Raw genomic sequence first — 11,383 nt, 5'->3', positions numbered from 1 at the left:
CCTTTTCCAAAAAGAGGCTATTGTTAACACTGAGCTGACCGCTTAGTACAGTTAAACAGATGTGAACAGTACCCTTCTCCAAAAAAACTTTATCACAACTTCGGTTTAAATGACAACACAGGAAACAGCCTGTCGTTACCCCTCCAGCTAAAGCAATTGCTCAGCCATTTTATTTGCAAAAAAATTTTTAAGGAAAATAATTAAAGATGTAGCTACCTAGCTAAACTGCATTTAGCATAAGATTTATTGCTAAGAATATTGCGATATTGATAGCCAAACTGAATTTTTATACTCTCACTTTTTAGATAAATATATGAGATAGCTAAATGGCTATATCCTCGACATAAAAATAAATGTTGGGTTGGAGAAAAACTTATACCAAACAAAATTAGTAAAAAGTAAGGCTATTAGCTAGCTAGCCTTCAAAATGTTCCTTCCTAGCCAAATATCCTAAAACTGGTGCGTTTAAGATATGCACGTAGCTAAAAAGCTTATAGAAGACAGAAAGGTGAAACAGACTTAGAAACAACACTGACCACCATTACTTTTTAAAAACTAAAATGGCCATCATGTTTCTTCGTTGGCATGTCTAGGCCGCGAAAGTCTTGATTGGTTTTTCAAAGAATTAGGCGTTTTGATTGGTATACACGTGCGAGCGGTCAAAACAAAGTCAGTTAAACTGTCGGTAAAACCATCCTATTTGTTTTCTGTGGCTCCTGGGCGAAATCGGCGATTAAGGTCACGGGGGTAAATTATTATTAAAAATGGCGCATTTAAATAATGAATTCATTTTAATTACTTAATTTGTTTTTTAAATTGGAGGTTTATTAATTAGATTAATTAAATTATGTAAGGAAATAAATTAATTTCTGTAATTTATTTTGATAAATCATAAGATTTCTAATTTAACAATCCCCTGGTTTCTAAATATTCGCGGAAAGATCCAAGGAAGATTGGTAACCCTTTTGAACAGACAAAATACGGCTATTATTATAGAGATTACTTTCTCGCGGGCTTGTCTGATAGAGAAATTCTTTACTTTCTAGGGAACTATCATGGAATCACACTAAGTCTGCGACAGTTACGTCGTCTTTTACGACAAGAATCTCTATTTCGTCTACAGAATAAAACACCTATGAATATCCTGATAGAGAATGTTAGGGACTTCTGACACGGTTTGAAGAATTGCGTTGGCTATTGATCTATGCATTTAAAATCGCGCAATTTGGGTGTGACAGTTGATAGAGAAATGGTCAGAATTTTCATAAAATGTTTAGATCAGCGTCAAAATAACAAACAAACGGCGAATATATAGACCTCGAAAAAATGTAATTTTTTTTTGAAAAAAACAAATTTACATTTGTTGCTAAAAATGTCACATATGGTCCACCGTGCATATATTGTACGTGTTGCTGCCTAACTTAAACCTCGATGTAATAAGTTCTAATGTATGGAACACCTGATAAACACTAAAAACGTGAAATGGCTTTGTCACTTCATCACACACTGAACATGGCGAGTGCTATGCTGAAATGCAAATTTTGCTAAGAAACTTACTATAAACCTAATTATCAGAAAATGGAACGCACAATGATTGTTGAAAATATATGTCAAGGCATTTATATGGGTTGCAGTGAAAATACTCTGAAACAAACAAAAATACTCCCCCCATGACATTTTTACAAAGATTTTCAGAGATCATTGATCATACAATTAAAAAAAATCCACAACACCTCAACCAGTACGTTTTTTCACAACCTACAACTTTGAGAACTATGAAGATTTTGGTTTTCCCTATTTATGGTTGATTTATTCCTGTTAATACAATAATGATTACGTAAACACTTCATGATCTTGTATCGACAAGTTTAAGAATTATTTTCCATGAAACAAGGCTGCTTAAAAATATCTTGTGACAAACGCCAATAAATGCAACTTTCAATTTTAAATATCTTTGATAAAATATAGCAGCATTTTTTTAAGTATATACAGTAAAAATGCATGTTTTTAAAGATAAACACAAACTAAGGAAGTAATACAGTTTTTGTCTGCAAAATATCAATTCTAAATGGCTGAAATTCTAGATCATTGTTATTTGAAGCAACAACACCTTCAACATTTCTTTGTCAATTGTTATGTTTTAAAACATAAATGTTCACTGTCTCGTATGGTCTTTTTAGGTGTATGGTAGAATTTTATTTGTGAGCAGATCAAGAAAGCTAACAAACAAATTCATCACTTTACTTGGTATGAGCTTCAACTTTAAACACAAAAATATAAAGGTTTTCCCTTTTTAGTTATTATTCTTTGTTTACTTTTTGTAGATATTTTAGATAGATACCTAAGGTGATAGATTACGACTTTTCTGTCTCATTTAAAATTGTTTTATGTGTAAGAAAAAATAAAGTTTAGTCTTCATAGTCTATGACGTAAAGAGGGCGCCATCTTGATGCTTCTGAATGCAATTATGAATTGGATGCACTGTCAAAGATACATTTCAAAAATTAACACCACGTGACTACATGTTGGCGATTTATTTATTTTACCTTTTTTGTTTCGATACTTTTTTTTCTCTCTTTTAATTAACTAAAAAGAGATCAATGCTCGTCAAAGAGTTTTTCGTCAAGTCAGAAATTCTCTTGATTTTAATATCGTAGAATATTTGAATGAGCAGTGTTCAATAAAGAAAAAAAATGTTAAAAAAAACAATGAAACTGAAATAAAAAGATTAGATCATATTTCCGGGCACCTGTAAACAGTGCAGAGGTGCCAAAAAATTATTTGGTGAAGTAATAATTAACTTGGTTAAAGAAAAATAAACATCAAAATGCATCGTATCGTAGCTATGATGGCCAATAATTGAAACGATTATCCCCTAATTTTTGCCTTAACATTTTTGTTATTTAGGACATAAATAATTGCTGATAGAATCATTACGTATCATATATTCTGAGTGTTGATCTCTGGTAAGCTTCTCACTGCGAAATATTTTAAAGGATACTTGCTTAACCGAATAACTGAAATGGCGTTGTCGCCAGACAGGATCAGTCTGATGCTGGAATGCAAGATTTGCTTAGATACTTACAATACGCCTAAACATCTTAACTGTGGACACACGTACTGTCACGGCTGTTTAGACGACATTTTGTCATTTAATGAAGATGGAAGTGCTGAACTAAATTGCCCACTTAGATGTTCAAACAAAACAATAATAAATGAACACGAAACGACATCATACTTACCTACTTCTTATTGTCTTGCTGACATTTTAAATAATGTGTAAGTATTATTTTTGCAAATTGTTTTTTTTTTTAAATAAATTTGGATGTTTCTACACTATTTTGTCAGCTTATTACCATCATAAAAAAACAGCAGTCGCCATGTTGATTTTTTGGACACAATAAAGTTTTATTGTTCAAACATCCTCGTTAACATTTCCAGTTTTATACTTTGGTTTTTTATTTGTTATCTGATAAACTCTACACATTTTAAGCAGTTGTAAGACTAGCTTTTTGTCCACTCTTCTAACCTTTTAATTGGTTCGGAAACATATAATGCCGTGATATTTAAGTAAATTAAGTCCAGTGCCGTGAGATCAGGGGGATGCAGAAGTGAACTTAGCCCACGCAATAAATTTTTTTAAGAATGTTTTTTTCAAAATAAGAAAATTATTCCCCCTTCCCTTTAAAACCCATCCCTTGCACCAAATGTTATTTTTTCTAATATATAACAACAATAGACGACAAATTGTTTTAGTAATGAGAGAAAAGAGAGTCATACTTAGGTTACATTTGTGTATGCGCTAAATTATTTTCTAGAGAAGAAAATGGAAAAGGCAATGCCCTATGCAGACAAACTGAGAATTGCAAACAGCCTGTTCGTTACTTCTGCAGAATTTGTGCTGCGAAGATCTGTGAGAAATGCCAAAAAATACATTCTTGTGAAAACAAATCATTCGTTACTGTTAGTTTTAACGAAAAGTTACAAGAAATTCATCCCTTATGCAGTCAACATAACTCCCTGGCTAAGCAAGTGTGCATCGAATGTGATAGTCAGTTTGTGTGTGTGTATTGCGTCCACAGGGAACACAAAGGTCACAACACCAAAAGCATAACTGAATATGGCATTGAATTAAACAAGCATTTTCAAACATTTGAAGATACAATAGTTGAATTAGAAAAATTATCAGAAATATATCATAAAACTTTGATGAAGCTCGAATGTGAGAGAAAGGTATTTGTTCAAGAACTGGAAATGAGAAAACTGAAATGCATAGAAAGATATCTTAGCATTTTAAATGAAGAAGAAAAGAATATGTTGAAGGATTTTGATGAAAAATCAGAAAAATTCAAAGCCGAGATAATGCGTGTTGGATGCATAGATAGGACTAAAATGAAAGAATTTACAGATGAAATAAAGGCTTTTAAATTAAAGTCCAATTTCGAACTGATTGCTGAAAAGGTGGAAGTTGAAAGAAAACTACGAAATCTTTCTTCCTTACCGCCCAGTATTGCAACATTTAATTCACACCTCCAACAACTAAATATGGAGAAGTTATCAAGAAACCCACTAGGGAAATTAAAAATTTCCATTGATGAAGTTAAGTCACCTACTGTCATTTCGGGCGCATCGTCTCCTTGTAAAAATCTGATTGAAGGATCTGAAAAATGTTTCGACTTCTCACGACTAGCAATTGATTTATCGCGTATTATGGAAAGTTTAAAAGGTACCTTTTCTTGCTGCTGCTTTTACTTTGTCAATTTAGAATCCAACTTTGAGCGTTTTGAAATACACTCCACCTTCAGTAGAATGTATTTCATTTTTAAGGCGACTTCAACATTACATTGATGCACTGTATAGCTTATTCCTCGTACAATTTATTAGACGTTCAGTTAAAATTTTATGGAGTTATAGGAGTTATATTTGCACAAAAAAAATGTTCAGCGGATTATGAATATGCAAAATACTTTAGCTTCTATACGCACTCCCAAAACACATATCGATTTGAAAATTTTAAATGTGAAAATGCTGGATTGATAAAGAACATAAGCACGTTTTGTCGGACTGGCTACACTTGTGGTCTAGTTAAGTTTAGTAAAATTAATTAAGAAAAAGTTAATCCGAAATTTTTTACACAGATGTGCAATAGAAAAAGAAAATTCATTCCAAATATTCTGGTGATGCCAGTCAATTACCAGTCAATATAAGAATGTTTTCGGAATTAGTGTGGCCGTAATGTTTACTGTGTAGACCTTGACACTGATTAGTATACTGTAAAGACCATTTCCTTTTGACGATTTAGGAGATTTATTCTGATGAGCTGTTAAGGCTTCCGCTATGTTTCTTTGCATTGAGCGTTATCGTTATTTATCTCACTTTTAGACGAGATCCCTCTCAACACAGAAAAGGGTTACCATCCTTGTGATACGACTGCTGCCACGACTGTAAGGACTTTAGAAAATGAACGGTAAGTTATTCATTTTTTTCCACAAACGTTGTGTATACATGACCAAAACAATAAACATTAAAAGAGCATTTGAAATCCATTCTCAGTGGTTGCACTAGTGGAAAACGTTGAAATTTTATTTGAAAGTCTTTCTGATGTACTCTAGTTTTAATAAAACCATATATGTCAACCTATATGTCACATTAAAGGTAAATAAAAAATAAAAAATAGAATCGGAAAAATATAAATATAAGTATAAATAGAGATGGCAATAAAATAGAAAAAAGGCGAGGAAGAGGCGGATAGTGAAAATAAGAATCTAATCGCATATGTTCTATTTCATTTTTCTATTTTCTTTTTTTCTTAATATATCCCGAAGAATCCTTCAAGTTTATTTAATTGCAGCATATTGTGGTAACAGGCTGAATGCAATTCATAATTATCTATTGTCATTCTTTGTATTTACCTTACTACGCTACTTTTTTCTTATTCAGATGGTATTTTGGTTGTATCACTCGGGAAGAAAGTATTCGCTATCTTAAACATCCCGAAAACAAATCTGGGGCTTTCTTAATTCGCAAAAGTGAAAATCCATCCAACGGTCAATTGTACGTATTATCCATGTTGAAAGGGGACTTTGTGTCCCATTTTAGTATAAAAAGAAAGTTCGTCCTTTCAAAAATGCAGGAATGCAATTCGTTAAACGAACTGCTACATCATTGCAAGCGTGACTGGCCCCTAGGAGAGCCATGCATAAAAGTAAGTGTGCAATATAAGTATAGTATTTATTTGTTTTGCTGAAAATATATTATATCGTATATATAGTATATATAGTACATACATATATATTATCGTTTATCACAGTTGTTGTAAGGGGCAAAAGAGGTATATCAGTTAGAGCTGGCTTCAACCTCTTTGTGTGACGTCTTTAGTCATTTTAAAATTAATGAAAATACTGTTACTTATCTAAAGAGCGTTAAAAACATTCTAACTAATTTTTCGTCATATTTTTATGTTAGTAGTAATAATTGACCGTAACATACCTTCCTGCTTTTTAACCTAAGAAAGGATAAGTACTAGGAAAATACCTCAAAATACGATATATTGTTTATGTTGAATTAAAGTGGGAAAAAGTGGGAAAAACTATTGAGGCCGAATCCGCCCGTCTTAATAACTTTTCATAGTCTTGTCCAAATCAAACTTAGCACATTTATCCGTGACGTCATCAAAAGCTTGAAATTTGTTCAAAATACTGCTATCTGCTTAAAATTCAATTACTTTAGTTCTAGACCGAATTTGCGCATTCTGTTTGAAGTTTCTCAAAGCTAATCACGTGTACCACACATGCAAAGTAAATCCTCTTCATGAAACAAAGTTGTGTTTTCAGTTTTAAATTCTAAGAGTAATCGTAACAGGAGTTATTATATTTTCCCCATTATAAAGGTTTCGTGGAGATGTTTAGGGTTGTTTCAAGTATTAGTCAATATCAGAGCCTCTGAAAGGTATGAGACCTAAATTCGGCATGAATGTGTCTAATAGATAAATAATGAAACATAGTATGTATCGTAGCCCTGAAACATAGCATTAAGGAGCTATTAAAAACACTCTCAGGGACCAAATAGGGTTAAGCAATGTCTTGTAGATTAATAATCCGCAACGATTTTAACTGGGAAGTCAAAATTTGGGAAAATATACAAAGTTCCATAACAATTAAGCAACTATTTCAGAAGATTTCTAAGCAAGCCACCTCATGACATGTTTGCTTGTAACTGATGCTTTTCTTGCCTCTTCATTATTTGAGGAAGTTAGATCTAAGCCTACCCGCAATCGTTTTCTTCAGTGCCAAGAATTCTCTGCTATTTTCTGCATGATTAACGGGGAAAGATAGAAATGCTCGCACAGTAGTACAATGGCACACCGCTGTGACTGCAAGGCAACTTTTCCGTTGCTAATATTTCAATTCAATAACAACCTGCGCACGTAAACTTTCTCCACTGTTTTACTTTCGCCGATACAAACTAGTCACTACCTTAAAAACCCGTTCCTGCTTAGCGACCGATGGATATAATAATCTAAAAAATAGATAGTCGACTGAGTAAAAATGATCTCTTTTATTGAAAAAGTACGGTTGTTTTTACCTTGCGAAAACAGTAGATTATATAGCACCAAAGCTGCGCACCAAAATTCAACTTCACACAAAAAAAATATGGGCAGCGATTTCATGCGTCGATAACGGTTTTTCGAAAATGGCTCTAAATTGAGTTTTACAAATTTCACCTAACGTAGCATATTCATCGTTTTGCCATTCTGTTATTACAAAAGGTCTTTTAATTCATATTTCATAGAGGCAATAAACTTCTTTTCCTTCACGAAATATTAATTATCTTAAAAACAGTGCACAACGTTAATATAAGATCCATTGCTCTCTGCGTGAATAACTTCGTATTTCAGTTAAAACTTTTTCTAGCTTAACAGTTCGTTACTTAAACCTGTCATTATGTAATAATGAAAGCTCATTGAAGTGTATTACCACGGCTGATATACTATAATTCTTTTCTCTTTTTTCATTTTTTTTTCTGTGTGTGTAAATTTTTACTTAATTGTAAACACATAGACGTTAAACGATCCAAAAAATTTCCTTGGATAACTTAGGAATTAACTTGTAATTTTCGAAATATTGTGTTATTTCTTTTCCCGAATAATCTTTTGTGACAATGTAATTCTTAAGGACCATTACTTGATTACTCTTTAGGATCTAAAGTCACCATGAAAATGGTAAATTCCGTTGTCAGTATTTTATGGATGGATCATCATTAAATTTAGCGACTGTACTAGAATTTTCAAATTTCAAGCAAAACAATTATTTGTGATGATGATGTATTGGAAGTATTAAAAGATTGTATCAATGACCATCTTCGACAAAAAGAAACCAACGTGACACAGATGGTATTGTAGATATTAAAAATATAGGCATTGGAAATCCTTATATAGTGCATCGTTGTATCTTCATGGTGCATATCTCTTATAGTAAAGTGTAAATATACGAAACATTTTATATTAAAACTGATTCCTATGACATTGGTTACGTTTATCTCACTAAATTTAAAAATAGGAATTTGTTAGAAAAATTTTTCTCGTTGGTTTTAATTAATTTCCTTGACATTTGAGACATTCAGATTCTCTATTAGAAAAGAAAGTGCAAATAAAGATTGGAAAAAAAGTGTTTTGCACAACATATTAAACAACAGTAAATTGCAAAGGTTTTATAAATAAATTTCTTTCCATTCTGACGGCGAAGTATGTCGTGCGATTGGGCGTAAGATGGGCGCAAAATTGCACAAGTTCAACTTAAAGACATAGGCAGGATACTTACTGTAACATAACTATAATCTTGACATATTATAATGAAGAGTATAATAAATATATATGTTTTGGACTGTGCGTGAAGCGAATGTGTTTGCTGCCCATCTAAAGGTTTATTAGTTCATGACGTCAAAGTTCGCATAATTAGCGCAACTTTAGGATACATATCTGGAGAACCAATAAAGATTTTTTTTTTAAAATTTCAAAGATCATTTATATGAGCCCAACTTGTTTTTTTCGCGGGAGGTAAGCTTTAATTAAAAAGAAATAAGAGGGTAATTCAAATTAATAAGTAATTAGTTCATAATTATAGTAACTAAATATTAAAATTTATATAGAATGTTCAAAGCACTATGAACGTCAAAACTGTAAGTACAACACCCAGAGCGAGTGCATGATGTCATACAAATTAATGGAACTTCTTAGTCCAAATTCTTAAAAACCAATTAAGATATTTTGAAAAAGATGTACAAATTCCTAGACATCTTTTCAAGCTCTTTTATATGAAATTGATTTGTTTCGTCACTTGAAGCATTCTTTACGACATTGTTGAAATAAATTTGCAGACTCCCACATCCTTCGTGTCAAACATTTTGAAGAACGTATAACAGTGGCCTTCGATTTTCTGAATCTTAGTTTATTTTTATCTTCATTAAAGATTTTATCGCCGTCTTGTTGAATGTACATTGTAATATTTAACTATTATAGTTAGACAATTCTTCATCTAGGTGATATATTCAGAGAGTACATGTCAACAAGTCATATCAATGCAAGCTTAGTCAGTTGTTTTTTTCCTTTTTTGGTTTTTTTTTTAAAGTTTAAATGATCGAAAAGAATAAGCAATAAAAAGGTTCGACATTTTATAATCCGAGAGAAATGTTGCGATATAGATGTTTTTTCTTTCTACTTGCGTTGTTCGTCATTTTTATATTATTTGACGTAAACGGTCACCGTCGCAGGAATGGACTCGTCTTGAGGAAACAAAATTTTGCCGAGAGACGGCGGGTCAGTAATAGACTGAAATTTCGTCGAACAAGATATAAACTTCGTATTGCTAAAAGGAAAAGACTCCGGGTAAGACGAGTACCAGCTCCCAAGTGGAACGGAGGATACGCAGGAACAAGTGGTGGATTATCTACATCGTGTCGTTTTGAAGTTACTCCTACATGCTTTCAGTTTTGTTATGCAGGCAATTGCAAGAACGTGTGTTACTATCCAGTTATTGAACGTTGTTTAACGAAGAAGTAGCAATCAAAATATTCTATCCTTCTACAAACAACAATAAAGACGCCAGTTATTGAGAAAGATTTATTTAAATTGTATGACTTAAAAACATTTTTTTTCGATAATAAGATATATAACAAGATAGAATACATTTTTGACGCCTATTATGTCTACATAATATGCTTCCGTGTACAAACATGCTTGTCTTTTAAAAGTTGATAAAGAAAATATACTTACCTTCTTTATCGCTTAGCTTTTTGTAAAAACAAAACATCGTCGTAATTTTATTGACAAAATACACAAAGTAATCACCATACGCTTTTTCTTCAGCATTTGGTTTGTAAATAGTGTTTAAATAGCGTTCAACTTTCATATCTGGGGATTTTTTAAGAATACATGCGGCGATACGTATAGCAAATAGCATTACAAACTGCGCTCATACGGTAAATTCGCTAGTTGAGAACTGATGATCCTGCAAAGTAACTCTCCCACCAATTACATTAGGTTTTCGATTATTAAAGTTTTATCTGTCCTTGTAATTTCAGAAAAAGAAGGTATATATGCTATTAAATAAAAATCATTCTTAAGCGCATATAAATTTCTTACAAGAAATTGCATTATGTTTTATACAGTTTATGCACAATGTTCCTGGTTCATTTGTACATTATGTCATTTCAGGGACCAACTTTTAGTAGTTTCTGCTTGACATCATGGTCGAAATCAATGTCTTTGTTAGCTTCTCATTCGCACTTTTTGTGTGAAACAAAAGAACCATAATGGCTAACCTTAGATGGTTTCCTAATTTTTCGTTTGTATTTAACCTTTAACATTATGCTGCTAGTCTTCTCTGCAGTACAGTCATTTGGTATTAAGCTCTAGGTAAGGGCAAATTAAAAGTTAGATAAGTGGCATATTTCTCTAATTACAAAGGCTTTCATTGCTCTCAATTGTTACCAAGCAATGAGACTTTTCATACAAGTGTCCTTCTTATACAAAAGCGTTGAATAATAAGCTAAGCTAAATCTCAAAATTCCTTTTCTGGGCTATGTGCCATGCCAATCTATAAAATAACTAAATGCAAGTATAATTTGAGCATCGATTAATGGTGTATCTAATTTCAGTTAGTCACACTTGGTTACTGCATTGACAATCGTAATATCCAAAGTCATGCAAACAAAAACTACTAAAACAATCGATTTTACTTTGATCTGTTTTAAGTTTTTTTTACAAACGAAGCATGTTAGCACAAGCTGTTGAGTACGAAGGCTTTTACCGTAAATTAATACTATAGAAACGTCGGTTAACAACACTAATTGAAGAGATAGATATAGTATTAGCACTACCATAAGT

General features: G+C 32.3%; 1 protein-coding gene across 1 annotated transcript; it reads left to right on the top strand.

Annotated features, from left to right (window-relative positions):
- Positions 1-2,068: 2,068 nt before the first annotated feature.
- On the top strand, positions 2,069-6,592 carry LOC130655829 (E3 ubiquitin-protein ligase TRIM56-like). The gene is made up of 7 exons (XM_057458670.1): positions 2,069-2,137; positions 2,181-2,247; positions 2,955-3,279; positions 3,819-4,726; positions 4,828-5,094; positions 5,383-5,467; positions 5,941-6,592. Exons 1-7 carry the CDS (start codon positions 2,069-2,071, stop codon positions 6,245-6,247), a joined length of 2,028 nt encoding a protein of 675 aa, XP_057314653.1. The 3' UTR covers positions 6,248-6,592.
- Positions 6,593-11,383: the final 4,791 nt, after the last annotated feature.

The sequence above is a fragment of the Hydractinia symbiolongicarpus genome, chromosome 1 (genome assembly GCF_029227915.1).
Source record: "Hydractinia symbiolongicarpus strain clone_291-10 chromosome 1, HSymV2.1, whole genome shotgun sequence".
Classification (NCBI taxonomy): Eukaryota; Metazoa; Cnidaria; class Hydrozoa; order Anthoathecata; family Hydractiniidae; genus Hydractinia; species Hydractinia symbiolongicarpus.
Note: the sequence above shows the minus strand (reverse complement) of the source record. Positions and strands in the feature narration are given on the sequence as shown.

What these genes read in the sequence shown, in the direction of transcription:
- LOC130655829 (XM_057458670.1), top strand. Translation starts at nt 2,069, where the DNA reads ATGGCTGAAATTCTAGATCATTGTTATTTGAAGCAACAACACCTTCAA. An exon ending in ATTTCTTTGTCAATTGTTAT is followed by an intron (nt 2,138 to 2,180) that starts GTTTTAAAACAT and finishes TGGTCTTTTTAG; the next exon opens with GTGTATGGTAGAATTTTATT. An exon ending in TTGTGGTCTAGTTAAGTTTA is followed by an intron (nt 5,095 to 5,382) that starts GTAAAATTAATT and finishes TCTCACTTTTAG; the next exon opens with ACGAGATCCCTCTCAACACA.